Source organism: Neomonachus schauinslandi, chromosome 10, assembly GCF_002201575.2.
Source record: "Neomonachus schauinslandi chromosome 10, ASM220157v2, whole genome shotgun sequence".
Classification (NCBI taxonomy): Eukaryota; Metazoa; Chordata; class Mammalia; order Carnivora; family Phocidae; genus Neomonachus; species Neomonachus schauinslandi.
This window is the reverse complement of record NC_058412.1, coordinates 66,211,334-66,236,637: the sequence shown is the minus strand read 5'-3', so window position 1 is coordinate 66,236,637 and position 25,304 is coordinate 66,211,334. Positions and strand designations below refer to the sequence as shown.

General features: G+C 42.4%; 2 protein-coding genes across 2 annotated transcripts in view; both read right to left on the bottom strand.

Annotated features, from left to right (window-relative positions):
* Positions 1-1,437: 1,437 nt before the first annotated feature.
* GPR75 (G protein-coupled receptor 75) lies at positions 1,438-3,060 on the bottom strand. The gene has a single exon (XM_021701251.2). It carries the CDS (start codon positions 3,058-3,060, stop codon positions 1,438-1,440), a length of 1,623 nt encoding a protein of 540 aa, XP_021556926.2.
* Positions 3,061-11,524: 8,464 nt separating this feature from the next.
* PSME4 (proteasome activator subunit 4) overlaps positions 11,525-25,304 on the bottom strand; it is a 111,619-nt gene continuing 97,839 nt past the window's right edge. The window contains exons 42-47 of the mRNA XM_021701246.2: positions 21,024-21,152; positions 19,980-20,135; positions 17,079-17,241; positions 14,419-14,552; positions 13,581-13,719; positions 11,525-13,058 (exon numbers count right to left, since the gene is read on the bottom strand). Of these exons, the coding sequence (XP_021556921.1) occupies positions 13,585-13,719; positions 14,419-14,552; positions 17,079-17,241; positions 19,980-20,135; positions 21,024-21,152 (717 nt within the window). The 3' untranslated portion in view covers positions 11,525-13,058; positions 13,581-13,584. The remainder of the gene's footprint in view (positions 13,059-13,580; positions 13,720-14,418; positions 14,553-17,078; positions 17,242-19,979; positions 20,136-21,023; positions 21,153-25,304) is intronic.

Here is a 25,304-nt window from a genome sequence, read left to right as displayed (position 1 = left end):
TCTTTACAACTCGGGGCGCTCTTGTATTTGGCAACAGCCTGGAGAGGGAGCTCTACATTGAATCCCTTTCACCCAAAACAACAAAGCTCCTTCCAACCTGCAGTAACAGTTCTGAAACATATCAATTTCTAAAGCTAGGTTTTGGATCTTGATGCTCATCTTGAGTCTAACAGCTATAGTTCCAAAATTGTAGCAAGTTCAAAAGCTAACTGTACAATGAAAATATTTTTACATAAAAATATGAATTTATGGTTGTTATGCTAGGAATCACAGAGTAGACCATAAAATTAGTTCCAGGTATAGAAATACTTAATCTAGTTTTCTTTATTGCCCATTGCCAAGATTAATGGGAGAGAAATAACACAATTAGTTTGCAAACAGATAATCTTAAGAATTTTCCTACCGCACTGATATTTAAACAAAGACCAAAAAAAATATTTTTATATAGTTACTTGGATACTGTTCGTCAACTTGTTAGCAAACCATCTTCACACAGAAGGAACGTGTAAATCAGAATACTCCCGATCTCATTCTCACACCTTTTTAAGCAATAATGAAGATCATCTAACACACAACAGCAGTCCAGATTGCTCCCCACATCTCCATACCCTGGCTCAGAGGACCCCAGTTAGTGCCTCTGCTCCCAGAAATCACATTCCTCTACTACAAGTGCAGTCCTCTTCACTAGGCTTCTTGGGTAAGCTCATTCCAAAATAGAATAATTCATTTTTAGTAAGCAAAAACATATTTCTTTAAAAAAAAAACCAACTATACAGCTAGTCAATTCCCACAAAGTAATAGTGTCTATCATAAGAAATGGTAGTAATCATAATACTTGGTGGACTGTCTTAGGAAAGCAAAGTACCTAAAGCCTGTGTGTGTCCTGTGTAAGTAATTACCAAGAATATATTTCTGATTTTCTGCCTTGACAATATATTATTTATTCAGATAAGCCTGCTACCAAAAAAAGTGTATGGTTCCCCATTTGAACACTTCAAAGAATCAAAATTTATAGTTCAATTAATAAAAAAAGTCACCTCAGTGAAGATCATCCCTTCACATTGTTTAAAAAATCCAGCTCAGGTGTACTTCAGAGACCCCGAACACGGACTCAAATGGTCACAATCAGTTCATTCTCCTTGAATATACTAGCATGATCATTCCTGGCATCTATTTAAAAGTTTAGTACCAAAGATCGGAGCACAGGTCAGGGTAAAAAGCTAAATTATAAATTTTTACATCAAATCTTAAAATGTCAGGAAACCACAAAGCAAATCAGTAGATGCCAATACTTGAGACAGAAGACGATCATAACTGCCAACTGTTCTGCTGAATCTTGACGTTTTCATCTACCGCTGGTCTCACGAAAGTGAAAAAGAAATCAGTTAGTATCCGAAACACCAACAGTTTGCCCAAGAGCCTCCAGCCTCCAGGACACTACACGGAGGGCACTGGGATCTGCTTGGCCGGTGTGCTGTCGTATTCGTGCATTAAATCATTAGTGGTGTGATAATGCATGGCAATATAGGAATTGGCAAATCCCAAAGAGTTTACTGGCGGTAAGTTCGGCGGCATGCTCTCTTCCTGGGAGGGGCTGCTGTAATAAATGCTATAGTACGGTTCGATGCGGGTGTTGATGGGGGTTGAGCTGCTCTGACCATAGGGCTGGTGCCCAGCAGAGATCTTGGGACTGACCACACTTTCCCTCGAGTGACTTGGGCCACAAGCCCGGTCCACAAATTTCTTCTGGGGCTTTGGAGACAACATGTAGGCGGAGTTTGTTTCATGATGGGACGACTTGTTTCTGTTGACCTCCAGGTTCCCTTTGCCCATGGCTCGAAGTCGAGTCTTCTGTTTGCAGCAGAAAAAACCCAGGCCGACGTACTGGAGGCACCAGAGTACTCTCCTTCTCAGCCCCGCGCTGTTCCGAGAATATATAAAAGGGTTTAACCCTGACTTGAAAAATATAAGGGTAAATCCAAACAGTTCAAACTGGTAGAGGATGAAGCTCCCATTGCTGGACAGGACCACCCGCACCAAGGAAATCCCCAGGGGGAGACAGCACACCAGGACGGACAGCACAATAATCACGCAGGTGACCACCGCCTTGGAGTCCTTAGCCGTGGACAGATTGACAGCCGACACGAGCTGGAGCCGGCTGGCCGCCGTGGGGGGCACCTGGTTAAGACTCTTGGCGTATCCGTGGGTCTGAATGTGCTGCAGCTTGTTGTAATTCTGGTTCCTGTAGAGAGCCGGCACGGTACGCTGCACGGGATCTCCCCCTCCCTTCCCGGGGGCCCCCATGAAAGGCTGCGGTCTGGAAGCATCCACGGTGACCACGGGGGGGCACTTCCGGACTTGAGCGTTCTTCCGCAGCGTCTGCGCAATCATGATGTAGGAGACCGACACCACGGCCACGCAGAAGGTGAAGTCCACCACGTACAGAGACACGATGGCTTTCCCTTCTGCAGCCGTCAGACTGGACATGGGAAGGCAGAGGTGGGACTTGCTGGTTTTCAGCGTGCCCAGCGTGGCCAGAGTGAAACTGGTGGCCCAGAGGAGCAGAGTGAGAAGCACGGTGCAGGGAAAGGAGGCGGTGCGATTGGGCTGCTTCCCCAGCACCATGCGGAGCCGGTGCAGGGCGATCACCGCCACGGTCTTGAGGGACATGATGATGAAGCCCGAACCGGTGACGTGGAAGGTGAAGCAGAAAGCATCTGGGATGCTTCTGGCGGGGCTGAAGAAGAGCACGAAGGTGAACATGGGGGCGGTCACTCCACAGATGAAGAGGTCACAGAAGGACAGGTTGAGGATCATGAAATCAAAGTTGGTTCTGAACTTGCGGAAGGCTGGATCAAAGAAGGACAAGAAGACAATGAAGTTGCCGTAAGAGCCCAGGCAGAAGATGACCGCCAGCAGGAAAGTACAGGTGACCAGAGTGGCCGTGTGCATGAGGTGCTGGAGGTCCCCCGGGACGGCGGTGCCGTTTCCTCCCTGGGAGCGAGGCGCGCGCAGCAACGTGCCGTTGGGAGCATCCTCAAGGGGCTCGGTGGAGTTCATCTTCAGACAGGAAGGGCTCTTCCTTCTGGGGGAAGGGGGTCAGGGCCTCGACTCACAGCTGTGCCACATGTGACACAAGAGGCCCGAGGCAGAGAAGCCTGCACACAGAAATGCACACCCAGAAACAGAATTAATGTAGAAAGCAGAGTGATCTCAGGATTTTGTACAAAAGGACTGGATTTTAGCTCTGACCCGATGCATAGAAAGCATTTCTCCTTAGGAGGCCCAACACCGAAAAGACACAAACACCTCAAAGTACATTCTTCCAGCTAATTTCATGTTTCCTGGCATAGCGGTTTGCAAAATCCTTTAAGCATCACCTGGAGTGTGGGTTAAAAAAAAAAAGCAGATTCCTGGGCCCCACCCTTTTCTGATGGAAAGGTATGCAAATGTTACTTTTAGAAATACTCCCAATGCCTCACACGGGAGATCCAAGAACATAACTTCTCCACCAAAGAGATCACACCCTACTTATAGCCTAATGTGGTAAATCACATGATAGCAGGGTACTGTGGAAGTAAGAGGAGCGGAACCTAATCCACCCTGGGGTGGAGGCTGAAGGGCCTGGCGGTGACGAGGAGCTCGCTGTGGGGGGAGGGGCAGGGTAGGGACTGGGAGGAAGACAGGCCCGGAGGACGAGAGTAGGTCTTACAGCAGGTGCTTGAGTTACAAGCCGGAGGGTATTGCTGAAGTATACTGTGGCCCCCACAGATCACTAACAAATCCTATTTCTTTCCCCAGGAACAAGCCTTTGTTTTCCATTATTTATAATTTCTTCTCCCTGCTGGTAATTTCTTGGCCAACTCCCTATCTTCCTTTGGAAAACACTTTGTGGACTACATTTGAGAGGAAAAACTGAAAGCATTGATGGGTGTCAATTATATCTGAGATTTACGAGGTGCAAAGCACCTGTGACTCTCAGCTGCTGTACAAAGGTAAGTTATTATCATTCCAACAGCAATATCCTCACCCTGAAGCAGGAGGAACACCCCCACCCACGCATCCACTGGCTCAGTTTACATTTATCATGTGCACACTCTGTGCCAGCCCTGTGCTATGTCCTGTGGGCAGACAGAGGAGTGAGACCTAGCCTCCGCTTTAAAAGAATAACTTCTTTTTCTTCTTGCTTTTTATTCTCTTAAACTTTTTTTTTTTTCAATGAGATTTAAAGTTCACTCACACATCTTGGGTTGTTCCAAATCCCAAAGGCCCGTGTGGCCGGATGCCCACTCTGCTCTGAAAGAAGCTTCCAGTGGGAGAGCTGAAGTTGTTCCTTAGAGACTGGTGCAATGCTCTTGACAACGCAAAGGTATTGCTTGAATCCAGCATTTTAGGAATAAGCAATGGCACTGGGGCGGTCCAGGGGTGCTGTTCCAAATATTTAACCACCAGCTCCAAATGGGTCCCAGAGGCCTCCAGCTGCATCAGGGGTTAACCCTTCAGTTGCTGGATCATGGGGCAGAGAGGAAGGGGAGCCAGGTCCATGGGGGATTACTAGGGGCTCTGAGCAGCAGGTCTGAACCACCCGACCAGAAGTCTCTCTGCATTCAGTAGCAGGTATGGCTACGCCAGTGAGTACTGGACAAATTTCAATCCTAGGGAGGTCCATATACCTAATGGATATTCTTTATGAAGGAAGAAGATGGCCTCTTCTTTATTCTCAATGGTCCGACAGTGAAGATCCCGACAATATGATGAAATTCTCCACTGGCAAGGGAGACCAGCTTTTCTGTACTTTTCTTATAAAAGTTCTGTGAGAGAAAAATATAAATCTCGACCTCTTGTTTCTTGATTAGAATTAAAAAATAATAGAAAGTTTACTGTTTTCACTTAAAGACCATGTGCCTGCTTCTGAACCCTTTTTGATAGCTATGTAGTAAAAAAGACAGCCTTTTACTGTTTGTTTTTTCATTGTTAACTGGAGGATTGGGATTAGCTGATGAAAAGAGAAGTAGCAAAGAAAACTCAATTTGAGGAGGTAGGAAGGCAGAGAAGTGATACTATTGTTTCTAGCAAACCCCCTGCCCCAGAAGGGTTTCCTCTTTGGAGGCAGGGAAATGAACAGGGGTGAAGATGAAGTAGGAATTTGGTTTGGGAAATTAGAAGAATGAAGCATCTGGAATTGATGCTAAGAGAAATATCGAGTAGATGGTTAGTAATGAAGAAGTGGGGTGATGGAAATTATGGAGATCCCAGGTTAGGAGATATTTGGAAACAGAACTGTCAAGGGCAAGATGGGATGATGAGGCACCAACATTAGTCAAGAATAAGAGGCAGGAGAAAAAAAAGATTTGGTGGAGCTGAGGCCCAACTTCCACTTTCTGCACAGTTATAATTTTTTCAATGTATTTAAGATTTTTCAGATTTTTTTAAAAAGAGAATTCTAGGTCATTAATATAATTATCAGTATCATTAATAGTATGTTAACTTTGTTGAGTGCTTATGATGAGCCGGGCACTGTTCTCAATGCTCCATGCTATTAACTTGTTGAATCCTCACAACCCTGAGACAGTATAACTCATCCCCATTTTACACATAAGGAAACTGAATTGGAGAGAGAGCTCCTAATTTAAAGCGGGGTAGGGCATGGATTTGAAGCTAAGCAGGTACTCTTTACAGCTGACACTGGGCACCCCTCGGTTCACCTCAACATAACAACAAAGAGATCAGGGGCAGTCCACAGGTCAGAAGATAGCTACAGCAACTTTCATTTATGGGGTGGTTAGCATACATAACAGAAGCTTTATCCAGCTTTACTTCACACTCAGTACAATCCTATGAAGTAGGTATTACAATCCCTTCCCAACTCTAAGTTCCTGGATCTCAAAATATGAACACACACACACACATTTCTATGTACCTTTTAGGCAAGGTTGTTAACTATGATTGTGGCATAAAGTAATTATAAATCATTCCTATTGGATCATTAGAAAAAAAGAAAGCAATGAGAGGCTGGGAAGAAAAGGAAAAGCAGAACACGGAACAGAAATAAAGGTTTTGGCAGAGAAACTTTAAGAGCAAAGGTGGAAATGAAGGAAAAGTAAACCCACTGCCGCGACTTTTAAGAAAGAGGAGGCTGAGATCACAATTTCGAACGAAGTTATGATGGTAGCTCGCGGGGAGGGGGTGGTAAATGAATACCTATTTGGTACTCCTAAACAGTAAATACAGATTACCAATGTTCTTTTCAATGCAAGCATACTAGCTACTCTTTATTTCTGGCACCATAAATAGGTGATTAAAGTCATAAAATCAGAAAAAGTTTAGGTTGGAACACCAGTCTTCAGCAGACATGTTAGCCACAGTAAGAATGAATTCATATCTATGTGCATCTTGTTGCAACTAAGGAGGAAGGATCCTAAAGTAACTAGTAAGCAAGGAATAGTAAATGAAAATTTGCGTACAGTGGCCGTGATTTCTAAGATGTGGGAAGAGCCTGTGATAATCTAGTGTGCTGCCTTAATATTTTAGTACATATGAAAACATTTGGAGCTTTTACAAGTCAGCTCCTGGCTTGGATTCTTCCAACTCCATTTTTTTCTTCTTCTCATAATGTCTTACATTCCTCGAAGACAGGCATTTTCAAAGTCTAACCCTCACAGAGAGCAAGGTTCTATACTATTATTATTCCCATTGTATTTGTATTGATCAGGAAAAAAAAAAACCTCAGGGAAGTTAGGTGACTTGCCCAAGGTCACTAAGATTCAAGCCAGATTTATCTGATTTCAGAGCCCACGCTCTTCTCCCCGCAGTTCAACCACCTCTTGAAGCCCCGAGCAGCTGACGGTTTGGGGTAGGATCAGTGGATAAGAGATGAGGCTAGGGAGGCCCCCCAGTCTGGGGATGGAGAGCGAGGCTTTGGGGAGGGGAGGTCGACCCCATCCAGGGACTGGCGGTGGGTAGGCGCTCCCCGGGGTGCGGAAGGGAAGGAGGACCTAGTTCGGAGCAGGAAGCTTGTAAGAGAATCGGCAGAGGGCTGGTGGGGTGCGGAGAGCTCCGACCGGGAATGGGCAGTGGGCAACGGGTTCCGCGGCCCCGCAGAGCCCGGGGAGCCGGCCAGGTGGGGGTGAGATGGCTTCCCCGCAGGCCGCGCCAGCAGGGCAGGTGCGCGGCGGCCGGGCCTGGAGCAGCGCAGCCGCGCTCCTCCTACCCCGCCGGCTTCCCGGGGCCCGGCCCTCCCGGCCCCCGCGGGGGCGGCCTCCTCCGGGGCCCGCGGCCTCTCACCTGCCCGGTGGCCGCAGCGCCGCCCCCCTCCTCCATCTCGCAGCCCGGACCCAGCTCCGCCTGCCGCCCGGGACGAGGCCGGGCTCGAGGCATCATCGCCATCGCCGCCGCCGCCTCCGCGCATCCCGGGAGCCGCCGAGCCGGGGGGCGCCGAGGCGCAGTCACGGAGACGCCGGGGGCGCCGCCCCCTCCGCCGGACACTCAGGCCCCGCGCCCGCCTGCCCCCCGCGCCCTCAGCGCCTCGCGGGCCTCCGGGCCTGGCCGCTGCCGCCGCCCCGCCCTCCGCCCCCCCACGCTGCGCCGCTGCCCGGGCTGGGCTCGCCGCGCGGGGACCTAGGCTCGGAGGCGAGCGAGAGCTGGCGCGCGGAGCAAGAAGGGGCCTGCGGGCTGGGCCGCAGGCCGGGAACGCTGGGGAGCCCCCCGCCCCCCCGATGGCCTTAGCGGGTGGAGAGCGTGGGACGGGCGGCCGGCAGGGCTCCCCTCGGTGTTCGGAGCTTCGCCTCCGCGCCGCGGCTAACACTGCCTCCTAGATTCAGCTGGCGTCATCGTCCAGTTCGGTACTTTGAAACGGAGTTTGTAAATGAAGTCATCATAACAGAATTTAGTTTTTTTAAAGATTTTATTATTTGAGAGAGAGAGAGCGAGCGCAAGGGGGGGGGGGTAGGGGCAGAGGGAGAAGCAGGCTCCCCGCTGAGCAGGGAGCCCCATGCGGGGAGCTGGAGAGCATGACCTGAGCCGAAGGCAGGCGCCGCTGGCAGTTTATCTTTTTTTTTTTTTTTTAAGATTTTATTTATTTGACAGAGACAGACACAGCGAGAGAAGGAACACAAGCAGGGGGAGTGGGAGAAGGAGAAGCAGGCTTCCCGCGGAGCAGGGAGCCCGATGCAGGGCTTGATCCCAGGACCCTGGGATCATGACCCGAGCCCAAGGCAGACGCTCAACGACTGAGCCACCCAGGTGCCCGGCAGTTTATCTTTTTAAAGCTGTTTGGTACCAAAAAGTACCAAAGAATTTGACTTCTGTGTAAACATCTCCCCTAGTATCCTGTGCTTTCATTAAGAAAGAAAAAAAAAATGGGTAATTTATGAAGTAGACATTCAATCCAGGTGTTGACTATGCTATTAGAATTCTGTGTAGATAAAACTTGACAAATTTTCAGTTAATTCCCACATAATACTCCACTCCCCAACCACCTGCAATGTAGCGGTTCTAACCTATGTCGTCAGTTATGATGAGCTCGGGCCCTAGAAATAAGCCATTGAAAGAGAAGACCCATTACTATTAGAGAATTCTAACCCAAGTTCTGTCCCTCTCCATGTGGATTAGCTACTGAATGAGCAATCGCCAGCTGATTTCCAGGCATCTGGCCGCCTGACAGATTACAGTAGGTTTGGGCTGGAAGGTGGCCATCAGAGTTACACCTTTGAGAGAAATTATACTGGGGAAAAAAAAAAATCCCAAATTGTAATAAAAGATTCTAGAGAAGAGGAAATCAGGAACTAGTTAGTACCATCAGCAAGTCTAAAGCTACTAGACTTATGCCTACAAAATGTACCAGCCAACAGTGCCAAATGGAGCACAGGCTTAGTAGTAAAAAAAAAAAAAAGTCAAATCTGCGAAGGAACAAGCAAGGCTGACTATGTTAAAATATGAATGGGCTGGGGTACCTGGGTAGCTCAATTGGATTCTTGATGTTGGGCTCAGGTCATGATCCCCAGGGTGGTTGAGCTCTGGTGGGGATCTGCACTCAGCAGGGTGTCTGCTTGGGATTCTCTCTCTCCCTCTTCCCCCTCCCCCCACCGCACTCTCTCAAACAAATAAATCTAAAAAAGGGGGGGGCTATCAATTTGCAGGGAAACAGGCATTCTAATACTATCATTGGCAATGCAAATTGATACATGTGCAGGTGGAGGAAAACAATGTATCAGAGCAATTACAGTATTTAGATTCTTGACCTAAAATTTTACTCCCCACAATTTACCCTGAGGAAATAATTGAAGAAAAAGGTTTTAAGCATTTAGTTATGAAAATGTTTTTTTAAGATTTTATTTACTTGGGGGGGAGAGAGAGAGAGCAAGCAAGCTCAGAGGGAGAGGGAGAAGCAGACTCCCCTCTGAGCAGAGAGCCCCACTCGGGGCTCGATCCCAGGACACTGAGCCACCCAGGCGCCCCGAAGTTACGAAAATATTCATTGCAATGTAATCTGAAGTAGAGAAAACTGGAAACCCTGATGTTCAACAATGGGGAAAAATTGAACACAAGTGTATTAACAAGACAATGGTCTTTGTGCACAAAAATAACTCTGAAGACTATGTAGAAAAAGTTGATTTTTCAATAAAACAAAATTCCTTAGTAATCCTCTCTGGCCTCACTACTAATCACAACTGGTTTTCCAAAGGGCTTGGCAATGCCATGTATCTGGAGTATTTGAAAACAGCTTTCTCATCCTATTTATTTTTTTCACCAAAACTTTCATTTACATTAAGAGACTAGGTGGGTAAATTTTCTTCCTAAATATTGAAACATAATTTGCAGTCTTTGTTTTTAAAGGATCCATTCAGGAACTAGATTAGGCGTGACAACCTCAAAGAAGACTTTCCCCCTCCCCGACCTAGAAACCTACCTTGACTGTCTTCCACGTCCAAACAGCAGTGACTTCTCAACTTTGGCCTGTCTTCCTCATCCTTAACACCGTTCCCGCCGCGGTTCTCCATTTTTTTTTTTAACACAACATACATTTAAGAACTACCTTAGACAGTAGTAGCCATCCACCCCTTTTCTCTCCTGCATCCCTTTAAGTCTTCTTCCACTGGTAGAAAATTTAGGGAATTAAGTCATTCACAGTATAACCTGATCAGGTATCAAGGTGATAAGCAACATCTACACCTGGTGTCAGAATCACATGGGGCAAATGTTAGAAACTCAGATTAAAGAATCCTGTTTCTAGGTCTACAGTGGGCCTTAAGAACCTTCACCAGAGGTTTTCAATTCTTTTTTTTGGTAAAGATTTTATTTATTCATTTAAGACACACAGAGAGAGAGAGAGAGAAAGCATGAGCAGGGAGAGAGGCAGAGGGAGAGGGAGAAGCAGGCTCCTCGCTAAGCCAGGAGCCCGATGTGGGGCTCGATCCCAGGACCCTGGGATCATGACCTGAGCTGAAGGCAGACGCTTAACCATCTGAGCCACCTAGGCACCCCGGTTTTCAATTCTGATGCACAACTGAAACATATGGAGCTTTTAAAAGACATTGACGCCTGGGGCATCTGGATAGCTCAGTGGGTTGGGCGTTGGGACTCTGGATTTCAGCTCAGGTCATGATCTCAGGGTTCTGGGATTGAGCCCCACGTGGAGCCCGCAAGGGGCTCGGAGCTCAGCAGGGAGTCTGCTTGGGATTCTCTTCTCCCTCTCCCCCACCTCATGCAAGCACGCTCTAAAATTGACACCTGAGCCCTAACCAGAGAAATTCTGAGCCCAACATGTCACAGCAGGTGCCCAGTAGCTTTTATTTTCTAAAGTTGCTACTTAATGGCGCCTGGGTGGCTCAGTCATTAAGCATATGCCTTCGGCTCAGGTCATGATCCCAGGGTCCTGGGATCGAGCCCCGCATCGGGCTCCCTGCTCTTGAGGGAGCCTGCTTCTCCCTCTCCCTCTGCCTGTCGCTTCCCCTACTTGTGCCCTGTCAAATAAATCATTAAAAAAAAAATAAAGTTCCCACTTGAGGAACCTTGCTAAGGCATAGTTTCATACAGCTTATTTTAGAAAAAGCTGAAGTGGTTAATATATGTAAAGCCTCACTACTTAAACTGTAATCGGAGGGCCAGGCATTGATATCATGAGCTAGCAGCATGAATTAAAATTCACATTTTAACAAAGTCCCCACGTGATTCTCAGGCACATCAATGTGAGAATCAATGATCTAGACCAGTGCTGTCCAACAGAACTTTCTGTGATAAAAGTGTTCATCGGTGCTATTCAGTAAGGTAAACCACTAGCCACAAGTGGCTAAATGAGCATTTGAAATGTGGCTACTGAGACTGAGAAAATGAGATTTTAATTTATATGTAAGTAGTCATAGGTAGCTACTGGCTACTGTACTGGGCAGGTCTGATCTAGATAATTTGGTTTGGTTAGAGGGCATGCATTTATGGACCCAGATCTATGGACGCAAAAGGAATCCATGAGAGTCACTGCCTACAGAAACTGTCTTTTCTTAATGAAGACAAAAGCCAGGTGTTAAAAACAATCCATTTATTGGGTTTTAAACTAGTTACACAATTGAAATCATCAGTTTGGCACTACTCTATACAGGGATTACGCCTGTGTACGCAGACAATTCAATACTGTACCAGGACCTCTGCTGAGCTTAGGTCTGTATGGAGTCATTCAGCAAGTAGATACTAAAAAATATACTGTAGTGTTCCTTTAAGGAAGACTGTACAGGGTGTGTTGCAAGAGGACATTCACTAACTTGTGAATTACTTTAACCTAGAAGATACCTTGCATTCTATAAACTTGTCACAGGCAAACATGTGGTGTTTGCATTTAGGGATGCACACAAAATGTCACATAAAAATCCAGACATTCTAATGATAAATGAACTCAAAACCCCCACACCTCAGCTTTTGTAACATGAAAAGAGAGAGAAAATAATTTAAAAACACAAAAAATGGCATTCAGTTGGTACAAAAGCCAAAAAATCACTATAGTAAAGAGCTACATGTGAATCTTTACAAATTAATTACACAATGCTGCTGTGTAAAAGGTTGCATCTGTACAGTCTTGCCAATGCTATCTCTACAGTTTATACAGTCTTTTACATCTATATAACATTTATTAATAAACAAGTCAATTAAATATAAAGACTTATTTAGTCTCTCAACGATTCTGCAAGCAAAAAAAAAAAAAGAAAAAAAGAAACAACAACAAAAAAAAACTTACAGAATTTCCACAAATACAGCAGTCTTCCATTAGGTGAAATATAATAGTTTTCAAAGAGGGTTGATCAAACAGTATATGTAAAGAATACAGGTAAAAATCAACCAGTCAGGGTTTTTATTGTTGTTGTTGTTTATTTTCAAAATCACACATCGTATACACACACAACAATCAATCAAAAATTTATTCACCAAACCCCCAGTTTTTCAGCAACTGCTCTTTCTAATCAGCACCAAAAACTCCAGTCTGTGGGAAGCACGTGGACACAGCCTTCACTTCTGTGTCTTGGTGGCGCACTCCATCAGGTCCTTGGTTAGATTCGAGACTTGCCCTCTTTTCCTTCCCTCTTCATAGCTCTCCAGACCCAAGGCTCTCAAAGGCTTCAATTTATGGCCCACAGCCGTACTACCCTCTACACCCAACAGCCATTTGGAAAAAATTCAAAATAATTTGAGATGAATGAAATGACGGGACCTGTATTACAGATAGGTATTCTCCATTACAAGTAAACTGTTTCCTAATGAGTTCCTAGACTCTGTTTGGTCTTGGATGCCATGATCATGCTGGGTAATTATTTCTAGTCTGAGACATTGCAGCTTTGTCAGACGCCTCAAAAAAAAAAGTGATCAATATTCTGGAGTCATTTCCAGACAAGTTAGGTAATCAAATGGCAGCTGAGAACCTGTGGAACGGAGACTAATGAGACCAAACACAGAAGCCACCAAAATGATGAGAGCTCAACAAAGGCAGAGTTTTAAAACCTGCAGAGAGCCGCCACATATGGTACCTGAGGATCTGGAATTTTTGATGAAAAGAGCTTGAAGTGAGGACTACTCATCTGTATCAGGGAGGAAAAAAAATCTCGGTTAGACAACAGGACATCCAACTCTAAAGTCCAGTAAGTGTGGAAATGTTTCTGGGTTCTCCTCTTTAATTCAGGATGGAAAAGAAATACTTAAGAATCCAGATGGAATGTTCTCATAACTGTATACAACCTAGGATCCTCAGGGCAACCCAAAATTCCCAGGCCCCACTCAGGAGGCAACGAAGAATAAGATTTCTTTAAACTAACCATTCCCAGGCTACTAAGGCCACTGATTTATAAAGGTCCAAAAGCAGTCACATCAATTGTCTGCTTAATACCTGAAGCAGAGAAACAGAGAAAAATTCTCTGGGAACTTAAACTTCCACTGGTCATAGCAAAAGTTGTATTAACAAATTTTTTTATCATCTAAGTAAGGACATCTAAGAATGTCAGCAAAAATAAGAAACTTATGAACACCCATGTCTCAATCATCCAACCAAAGACATCTACCTGAGGCTGTCAGACTTCTTTAAACTCAGCATTTTGCCGACTTACCCTTCTATGCATAATAGCACGGTGACACAAGGAGATCAGTGAGAACAAGCAGCTGGTCATCTGTGAATTGCTGTTTGTGTTCTTGCCAGTTGTCATGGTGCGTCCTCCGGAAATTGGATAAGGTCTTTTTTACGGTCATCTGTAGAGTAGGCAACCCACATACATTTTATTTTAACCTCTGAAAGATTAGGATTATATTTAGGGTAACTCTGGCTACGTAAAAATCCTTCTAGACTTCAGACGTCACACTTCACCAAGTGCTGCAAAACCAACAAGCCAATTGTAACTTCGCAAAGCCACCGAGCTCACTTCTTTAAAATGACTAGCTGCGCTTTAGGACAAGCTCCTGGCACTTACACCACGCTATTAAACCAGTTTCAATACACACCTACGTCTATTTCCCAAGTGAGAAGGACAAAGTCATTGGTCTTTGCAGCCGTTTAGACACAGCTGTTCTTTAAATAATACCATCACAATTTCCTGTTTAATATTAGCTCCCGGTTAGATACTTCCTAGATATCAAATGTCAGTAAAATAAATGTATAAAGATTAACTATCCTGACAACATTGACAATATTTTACTTCCACTGGACTGGGAGAGACAGAAGCTTTATTAATTTCCTTGCTACCAAAAGATCTCAAATACACAAGAAAGCAAGGCCTCCACAAGACCTTACTCATCACTGTTGAGTAGGCTTAGCCCTGGCTGACGTAGTAGTAGCAGCTTTCTCAAAGCAGAAGGTACAGAGTGAAGAGGAAATTATTAGTAAAATGATTTCTTACGAAAGCATTACCAATATAGTATGTGTGCAAAGAAACTAACAAGGAAGAATTTTACCTCAATAGGCTGCGGATCATTCAGATGTGCACTGAGATTCATAAGGAGCTGGGGCATCCAGGTGGGAACGTCATAGGGACTAGAAAGAACACATGCACCAAGTCCTAGCACCCCAGCATGACGTTTGACCAACTCTGAAAAAACAAAAAAACCACACCAATATATGTGCAAATATTTACAGGACTCTATTGCACATGTCACAGTGAAATAAAATTAGTTTTCGATGAAGCAAGTTGTTGTCAATGTGTGAATTTCTGCATTTAAAATCCCTCTGTGTGCACACAGACCAAAAACATGATTTTGAGGCTGAACTAAAGACATCCTATAGCTGTCCCTCAATGATAGTGGAATTAAGAGCTAGGTCAGAAATGTGTCACTTATTTGCTAGAACTTACACAATAATAGTTTTGATCAATTCATATCATATGCAAAAGTGCAATCCCTGATCCTAAAACAATCTCTAATCAAAATTAGACCCCACTTTTCTAGATGGGATCCACAGAATGGATCAATTCATGAGGTAAACATACTATATATGAGGAATGTCTGTAAACAGAGCTGTAATGTGTCTATATTCTGCAGGGTCTTCATTCTTCCTTTTTTAAAAAGATCTATTCTTTCTCTAGTGATAGAAGTTACTGCTTTCAAATTCTCCTGTTTTTCATTAGAGTTGTGTGTGTGTGTATTATATTCGTATACATGAAATACGGTGCCTAGGGAACTGAAGTTAATTCCTGCTCTCGCTACCTCTCTCTCTGTCAAATAAATAAATAAAATCTTAAAAAAAAAAAAAAAGATGGCCATGATTTATAAAAAAAAAAAAGGAATACGAAATAGAATTATAAATAATGCCATTTGGGATAACAAAGAGCTAAAACTACTTTGGTACTTAATTATTATTTTTTTTAATTTATTTTTTTATTCTTATGTTAATCCCCATACATTACATCATTAGTTTTAGATGAAGTGTTCCATGATTCATTGTTTGTGCATAACACCCAGTGCTCCATGCAGAATGTGCCCTCCTCAATACCCACCACCAGGCTAACCCATCCTCCCACCCCCCTCCCCTCTAGAACCCTGTTTGTTTCTCAGAGTCCATCGTCTCTCATGGTTCGTCTATGCCTCCGATTTCCCCCACTTCATTCTTCCCCTCCCGCTACCTTCTTCTTCTTCTTTTTTTTTTCTTAACATATACTGCATTATTTGTTTCAGAGGTACAGATCTGAGATTCAACAGTCTTGCACAACTCACAGCGCTTACCAGAGCACATACCCTCCCCAGTGTCTATCACCCAGTCACCCCATCCCTCCCACCCCACCCCCCACTCCAGCAACCCTCAGTTTGTTTGGTACTTAATTATTAAAAAATAGAGTTCTCAAGCAAAGCAACTAGAACATTCATTGTATTAGGTCACTATATGACTTAATTAAGACCCTCTTATAATCAGCACTTAAGAGCTTCACATTCCGGGCGCCTGGGTGGCTCAGTCGGTTGAGCGACTGCCTTCGGCTCAGGTCATGATCCCAGGGTCCTGGGATCGAGTCCCACATCGGGCTCCCTGCTCTGCGGGGAGCCTGCTTCTCCCTCTCCCACTCCCCCTGCTTGTGTTCCCTCTCTCGCTGTGTCTCTCTCTGTCAAATAAATAAAATCTTAAAAAAAAAAAAAAAAAAGAGCTTCACATTCCAAGCACTTCCTACAAATCCAATAAGCTTCCTACTTATTAAGAGTCTTTCTATATATTTCCCATTCTTCCTGTGACTGTAGTTAGCAGTGGCAAGGTCAGACGGCTCTTTGCAATTGTGTTTATTTATTACTATTTTTAAAAGATTTTATTTATTTATTTATTTGAGAGAGCACGAGCGGGTGGGAGGGGCAGAGGGAGAGGGAGAAGCAGACTCCCTGCCGAGCAGGGAGCCTGACTTGGGGCTTGATCCCAGGACCCTGGGATCATGACCTGAGCCAACAGCAGAGGCTTAACTGACTGAGCCACCCAGGCGCTCCTATTTGTTTATTTTTTTAAAAAAGATTTTATTTTTAAGTCATCTTTACACCCAACATGGGGCTTGAACTTACAACACTGAGATCAAGAGTTGCATGCTCCACTGACCAAGTCAGCCAGGCGCCCCACAATCATGCTTAAATGTCTCTTTAAATGTGACAATCAGATCTGATTCTCCTGTTTATCTTCATGCTCAATTAGAGTAGAAGCTCCTGTGAGGACTCTTTTCACCCTCTCACCAAATGCCCAGTGAAGTAGTGAACAGTCCCCTCTCCAAGTACAAGCAAGGCTTGTTTTGTTTTCTTAGTATTTTCCTAGTACATCCACACCTAAGCTATAAAATCTAAAAGCAAATACTTTACACTCTCCAAAATAACTCATTCTACACAGCTCTTTATATAAAGTGATTTCATGTGGGCAGGCAGACCTGACTCATTGTAACAGGTGTGTCTCAGAGCACAGGTTCCTCTGTGCCTCTCAATTTTCGCTCTTCTGTTCCAGGTCTTGCCTACTGTAGGCAAAGCTTACTAAAAGCAGGGGCAACTATTCCCAGTACCTAGCAAAGACCCAGGGACACACAAGTATTCAATAAATATCTGTCTGAGTAAGCATGGTTAATTCCCAAACGGACGTGAGTATTTTATACCGGCACTGTTACCTGCAGAAGGAATCGTGTCTCCTACGGAACCAGGGTCTCGCTTTCTTTTCTTCGGTAGCTTCGTTTTGCAAAGTTGCTCAAAATGAATCTGCAGAGGACTGTCCATGTTAAGGAAGTTACACTGTAACAGACCACTTAAGGTGGTAGCAGCCATTTCTCGAACCTGTAGAGATAATCACTTCTTTCAGAGTGGAGATCCTAACCCTCAGGGGAATGCTGGAGGCTGGGAGGGTGGCGGTGGGCACGGGGAGGGGGATACGGGGAGGGGGACGGGGGACTTCCCCGGACTTCTGTGTGCAAATTGTGTGAATGCTCTCATGCCAGTTCTTTCGGGAGATTTCATCAGATTCTCAACAGGTCTGTGGCCTCAAAATGGATGAAAGCCACTACATTAGGGTTACGCAAAATTAAATGTCTCAATAAATTATTTTCCCACTGACCGGCAGTTGTCCTTATCAGGGCTGTAACTGTAAAAGCAGTGCCAGAGCCTAACATTAAGATGAATTTTTCCTGGACTCTGCATCTCTGCAAACTACTGCTGTTTTCGTCAGTAACACAGAGAACAGTCAATTTGTATAACTGGCATATGTTGTAGATTTATGTCCAGTTTACTTCTTAGGAATTTCACAGGCTGCTGTCAGACTACAGTTTACCCAAGTACCAAATGCAGAGCAGAGCACAGTCCATTTCAAAATGGAATGCGAACTCAAGTTTTGGGGAAAAAAACAACAACAAAAAAACCAGTAAAATGCTATCATCTCAACAGGTATCACAAAATTCCCGCTAAGCATTCATAAAGATAGGCAATAATTTGGGGGAAAAAACTCCACCGTTTTTTGTATTGTTAATTGCTTCAAAAGGTTTTTTCTTAAATGTTGTAGGGTTTGACAGTTTTGGGGTAACTTAACATTTTCACTATACTAGTAAATGAATTACATTATAAATTGTTTTACTACATCATACTTGGTCGCGTTATTTCCTTTTACACCACGATTCATTTTTATATTCAACTATTGATTAGAATGCTTTCAACTTCTCACTATTGTGCTAAAAATATTCTTAATTTATATAATTTTTTTCCATATTGCAATGTATTTTCTTAGGATAGATTCTAAGAACTGGGATTACTAAATTTTAATGTATGAACAACTTTACTGTTAATTTTGTGGCCATCAGCTACTTTTCAAGAGCCAGTGCTAACAGACTATGACACAAGACTAACGTGGAATACTCGGTATATACCTTGCCGACCTGTTATCATCATTATACATTTTGTTTTAAGTAGGCTCTACGCCCAACATGGGGCTTGAATTTATGACCCTGAGACTGAGTCACATATTCTGCTGACTGAGCCAGCCAGACACCCCTGAAAGTTTTTCTTTAAATCCAATAGTTTTCTTTAAACATTTTTCATTTAGATTATCACAAAGTTTTTTCAGTATTATCATGAGTAGCTCTTGCTAATTATTACATCACTGATACTCAGTACTCTGTTTTAAAAATATGACAGAGGCAGCTGGCTGGCTCAGCTGGTAGAATATGAAACTCTTGATCTTACGGTTGTGAGTTGGAGCCCTATGTTGGGTACAGGGATTATCTAAAAAATAAATAAATAAATCTTAAAAAAATATAATAGCTTTAATGAATGTCATGGCTTTACTTATAGTAACAGTTACACTTAAGCCTACTACATGGAATATAAAAATAATTTATGAATATGTTCTACAACAAGGTCCAGCAAACAATAAATGCAATTTAATGTAACTGCTGTAGTATTTAAAATTAGGAAACACTGATTTTCAAGATTTCCACCTTTTCATTTTTATTCCTTTAGTTATTAAAAAATACAAGTTAAAAAAATTACAGACAGCTCTAAATACTGTAAGCCTGCTGTAGCTGTTATAACCAATTGTGTGTGAGTATCTGAGGGGCTAGCAAGATCTGCTCCCAGAACACAAGAAAGCTGGACTGCAAAATGAACAGGCTCATTAGGGAGGTGGAAAAATTTCCATTCTCAGTTTTCTATGGATGCAATCTATTTTCAGTACTCTCAAATAGAATATATAATTACTGGGAGTGCTCCACTACATAGAAAACCCATAAAATTTTTTAAAAAGTACAGATTTCACAAAAATTTCAATTACATTTTCTTTACCTAAGGCCAATTTCAAAAGTTGTAACTTATTCCTTATTTATTACAACATACTTTTCTTACATTACATTATACTAACTAAGAGATTTATCTTTTTGTACAAAATACTAATATAACTTCACCACAAAGTTGCCTTTAATTTCTCTACCAAGGGAAATAAAAAGGGGCAAAAATCTTAACTGGATAATAGCATTTGTGGGTAGATTTTTATTCTTTTTTTGAGAGAGAGTACAAGTGTGTACAAGGGTGAAGGGGGTGGGGCAGAGGGAGAGGGAGAGAATCTTAAGCAGGCTCCACGCCCAGCGCAGACCCTGACGTGGGGCTCAATCTCACAACCCCGAGATTATAATTTGAGCTGAAATCAAGAGTCAGACGCTTAACTAACTGAGCCACCCAGGCGCCCCTAGATTTTTATTCTCTTGAAACTGAAATTAGTCCTTTAGGAATTAGTAAGGTAAGTAAAATATTATCACCTGCAATTTCACATATAAGAAAACTTTGGTTCACAAATGTTGTCTGCCCAACTGCAAAGAGATGCCAGAATAACACCATGCCCAATGTTTGTTTCCATTTGTATAACAGGAAATCATGATTAGGGTATCAAAACTAATAATACAGGGTAATGTTAAAGTTGCTTTTAATAATTTATGCTTTAAAAAACTCATCAGTGCATAAATACTTCTTAAAGGGGGGGCATGATGCTTTCTCTAAATGTATTAAATTTTGATTTGCTATATGTTAAGTTTTACCTCTAGTTGTTCATCCTCCAAAAGACTTATAACAAGCCACCTGATGTCTTTAACTGCATCTTCATTGTTTAGGAAAATAAAGAGGTTATAAAATACCATGGTCTGGAGGTAGGTCAGCACTGTATATCTAGCATGCCAAGAACTGCTTCTTGCTGTCTGTGAATGAGAATAAACAGAGACAATGGGAACAGTGCTGATGAGAGCAGGAGGTGACAGACAAATGACACACAAATCGTATCATCTTCTACTACAACTCTACTTTTACGGGCATGGTTAGAGCAAGCTCGTGTTATAGTTCCTTCTAAATAGAAGGTTGCATGAACTATTTCAGGTAAAGTTAGTTCTTCAGAATGGTTGAAAATAAAGGGTAAGGAACACATAGACAAAAGTCAACTTTAGAAGAAAATTATATTTAATACTCTGACTCCTCTAAGAGTTACACATTATTTTCTTTTACTTCATAGCAGGTAGCGGATTAAAAGCAATGACTGAGAACTGCTAAATTCCATCACAGAAACAAACAAACAAACTGGGCTGTTAAAAAATGTTTTTCACTGGTAACTCAAAAATCTGAAAACCATCGGAACAGGTCCACTTTTTATGTTATATAACACATGTAAGACCTGGGTAAAGGCTGAGCACACAGTATACTAAAAATGCAGCCAGAAAATATACAATCACTTAGGTCTTTTTTCTTTCTTAAACCAGATTGGGAAATACAAGTGAATAAAACCAAGGGAAAATGGTAAAGGGAATGACCACTCCCCTTCCCTCATAAGCACTTTGCATCCAAGGTGCTTCATTAGCTTTCTGTGTATATAGGGAATTTGAATGATCTCCCCGGGGTCACAGAAGTTGGTGGCAGAGGCAGGTACAGAGTCTAGGTCTGTTTCTTTGGTCAATCTGTATCTTCTCTCATACTAAAAGAAAAGTCAAAATGAAAAATTTCTGGTACTGTGTGCACTACAGCTGACTTTGTGAAATTCTTAGAATGGGTAACCAAATTCTAACCAAAACACGTAAATATTCGTTAGACACTCTTACTTGTTTTAGCACCTGAAGTACCAAAGGCACTTGATGAGGGTAAAGCAAGCCCTGAGACATTAGTGATAAACATAACTTTGCATCTCTTTTCAGTTCATCATAGCTATTGTCATTTTCCACTGGGGCAATCTAGAGAACAATAAAACAAACCAAACAGAAATTGAAATAACAGCCAAAAAGTACAAAGGCATCCTTACATAAAAGAAATCACACTTTTTTACTTTTAACAACTTCTATGGAAATTTTCAGATATGTACAAAACTAGGGAACAGTGCAAGGAGTCCCCATGAATCAATCACCTCTCCAACAACGACAAACACATAATCCCCCCATTTTTTGCCCATGTTTCCCCATCCCCTAATTAAATTATTTGAAGCAAATCCCAGACATATTTCACCCATGGATATTTTATTATGTATCTCTAAAAGATAAAGTCTCTTATTTTAAAAACCTGGAATGACATCAGCCATAAAAGTTCATTGCAGTTAAAATATAAAGTATACAGTAGTGTTCAAATTTCCTCCATTATTTTTTAATTGGTTGTTTGGAATCTGGTTCAACGTGATGATCACACACTGCATTTGGTTCATGTGGCTCTTAAATGTAAAAGATTCTATGAAAGATATATTTTTAAAAAATTTCTGAATTCTCCCTCTTTTAAAATTCCTTCCCCTTTGAAAAAAGGGTGCGGGAGGGCCTATTTGGTTTTGTAGGGTCCTCCACAGTGGCTTCCTTCTCTGACTGCATCCTTGTGGTGGCATTCATTGGCTCCAGTATGTCCTGTAAAGTAGCCGTTAGACCTAGAGGCTTGATTTTATTGAAGTCTAATTCTTTGAGCACAACATAAGTGGTGTGTACTTCCTTCACTTACGGTCAGTTTTCTCTGTCTGTGATGAACCATTACAAAAAAAGGTTTGCAAAATGGTGACACTCATTTCTTCATTATTACCTGGAATACTTCATACAGAAAAGCCTCCCCTCCCTCAGTGGGTTTCCTTCCTATCCTCCAAAAGTGAACAATGAATTTTTAAAACAAGGTCATTATGAACTAATGAATTTCAACAAATTCAATGGTTTTAGTCTTACTGGTGTTTGAAATGGCTCCTGACTCCTTTAACACAACTGTTACATCCTTGGTTTCTGGTAGGACAATTATCCTGTATATTTCTTGGTCCTAACCTGAAATCAGCTTTTCCTCCATGGAGCCCTGGTTCTTCCAGCAGGAAATGATACCTAGAAACCGTAATCTGGGCACTACGGGCACTGATCACTACTAGGTTGATTACTAGTTATGGGTTTTTTGTGGCCAGAGCTAGGAAATAAGCATATTTTCTAAAGAAAAACAGATCATGAGATCATACTGGTATTTTCAAATTTAGGATTACTGAGGTTTTACTAAACAGCTGGACTTTTTTTTTAAAGATTTATTTATTTGAGAGACAGCACACATATGTGCACAAGTAGGGGTAAGGGCAGAGGGCCAGAATCTTCAAGCAGACTCCCAGCTGAGCGCGGAGCCCAGCACAGATGATCCTACAACCGAGCCATTACCCGAGCAGAAATCAAGAGGCTCAACCAACTGAGCCACCCAGGCACCCAATAGCTGGATTTTTATATCTTGTTACTCATGCTAAAAATTTCAGTTCCTAATGTTAAAAAAGGAATAGGGCCAAAATGAAGTAACTTGCCCCCATCACTGCAAACTAAGACCTACTTGTAGTTTCAGTCATTCTGGTTGAGGGAATGTGACTTTCAATCAGTTAATTAGGAATTAACTGATTAGTAATAGTAAAGTAAACCGCATGACAGACTCCTGCCTTGTCTGAAATAATCCTTTTTGTTTATGCCTTTCTTGTCCCATCCCATTTCTGCCTTTAAAAACCTCCATTTTGCGGGGCACCTGGGTGGCTCAGTCAGTTAAGTGTCTGCCTTCGGCTCAGGTCATGATCCCAGGGTTCTGGGATGGAGCCCCACATCGGGCTCCCTGCTCCTCGGGGAGTCTGCTTCTCCCTCTCCCTCTGTTCCTCCCCACCCCCCTGCTCATGCTCAATCTCTCTCTCAAATAAATAAAATCTTTATATATATATAATACCACCTTCCATTTTGTACAGCTCCCTAGGGTCCTTTCCGTTTGCTACATGGGTACTGCCTAATTCATGAATCACTGAACAAAGTCAATAAGATCTTCGAATTTACTCTGATGAATTTTGTTTCTAACACTATTGACAATTATCATTTATTTGCTCTTTATTATATAATAGACATAATAGCTTTATTCCAATATTAGAGGATGCAGTCCCCATAGGCATGTATGATTTTCTGTTTTAAAAGTCACTGCTCCGTATATTTATCCTTACAACCAGATACATAGTAAAGTGAGGTTCATTTGCATTTTTTTTTTTTTTTTAAAGGCAGGAGCGCCTGTCTGGCTTAGTCGGTGGAGCATGCGACTCTTGATCTTGGGCTCATTAGTTCCAGCTCCACTCTGAGTGTAGAGATTATAATACTTAAAAGGGGAGGGGGTAGTTTTCATTTAATTTTGTTTTATGATCATAAAAAGTATTTTTTAGGGCTCCAAAGAAAAATTGGTAAAATGAAGTATACTCAGACAGCCTTCTTTGTCCCCAGCCCTTAAATAAGTTGTCCTCTAAAACAATCTAAATATATTTCCTTGTTTCTTTTTAAAGTCTAGTTTTAATATGCGGGCGCCTGCGTGGCTCAGGTGGTTAAGCATCCGACTTTTGATTTTAGCTCAGGTCTTGATCTCAGGGTTGTGAATTCAAGCCCTGTGCTGGGCTCCACGCGGGGAACAGAGCCTACTTAAAAACAAACAAATACCACCGCACCCACCCCCAAAGTTACAGTTTTAATATGGAAAAAAATTATTTTTCTCTAAAATGCTAAGGATTGTATCAACTTAGGTGAAATATTCAAAGCTTAGTATTACCAAATTTATTTGCATACCCATAACAAATGGGAACTTAACCATGCCTTTACTTTAACTATCCTTGTTTCCCCAAACTTCAGCCAGGCTCCTCTGAGCCCTCTTTTCATCCTTGGACCTACTGCGTCCAGTTGTATCAAGAATCCTGACATTTGAGGGCGCCTGGGTGGCTCAGTTGGTTAAGCGACTGCCTTCGGCTCAGGTCATGATCCTGGAGTCCCTGGATCGAGTCCCGCATCGGGCTCCCTGCTCGGCAGGGAGTCTGCTTCTCCCTCTGACCCTCCCCCCTCTCATGTGCTCTCTCATTCTCTCTCTCTCAAATAAATAAATCTTAAAAAAAAAAAAAAAAAAGAATCCTGACATTTGAGAGAATTCCTAACCTCTGTACCTGATCCAGTTCCTCACCTCCACTTTTCGTATGTGATCATCATGGACTGACTGCTTTCAGCAAGAATCTTGTCAAGTCAGTTTAGCAAGAATCCCCTATCTCCAAGCTGAGTATACTAATTCGCTGTGATAATCTGTCCAGTGTTTGATGGAAATAATTTCCCTTAGCAGACTTTACTGAAACAAGTACATGAGATTTCGTCTCAAATCAATGGAGAAAAGATAGATTATTGTGAAAATTAAGCTGCATCTTTACATCAATACTTTATATAAAAGTAACTGTATCAATTTTCTATCTTATACTGCAAATTTAAATGCAAAAGATAAAACCATAAAAATGTTAAAAGAAAAAAGAATTGTTTAAAGAAATAATCTTGGACTGGCATACTTAAAAACATCATTTAAAAATAAAGAAAATTATCAAAAACTAATGATGTAATGTATGATGATTAACATAATAAAATAAAATTAAAAAATAAAGTAAAAATAAAGAAAATTATAAAAATGGAACTCTTTTATAACACAACAGAAAACTGGCAAAATACAGATAGCTGTCAAAAAAAATACAATTAGCCAATGTACAAGGAGACAGTCTCACTAAAGAAATACAATTAATTTTGCTTTATATTTTTTTAATTTATTTTATTTATCTTAAGCTCCAAGCCCAGTGTGAGGCTTGAACTCACAACCCTGAGATTAAGAGTTGCGGGGCGCCTGGGTGGCTCAGTCAGTTAAGCGGCTGCCTTCAGCTCAGGTCATGATCCCGGGGTCCTGGGATCGAGCCCCGCGTCAGGCTCCCTGCTCAGTGGAGAGTCTGCTTCTCCCTCTCTCTCTGCCTACTTGTGCTCTCTATCTCTCTGTCAAATAAATAAATAAAATCTTAAAAAAAAAAAAAAAAAAGTTGCAAGTTCTACCGAGTTGAGCCAGCCAAGCATCCCAAGAAGTACAAT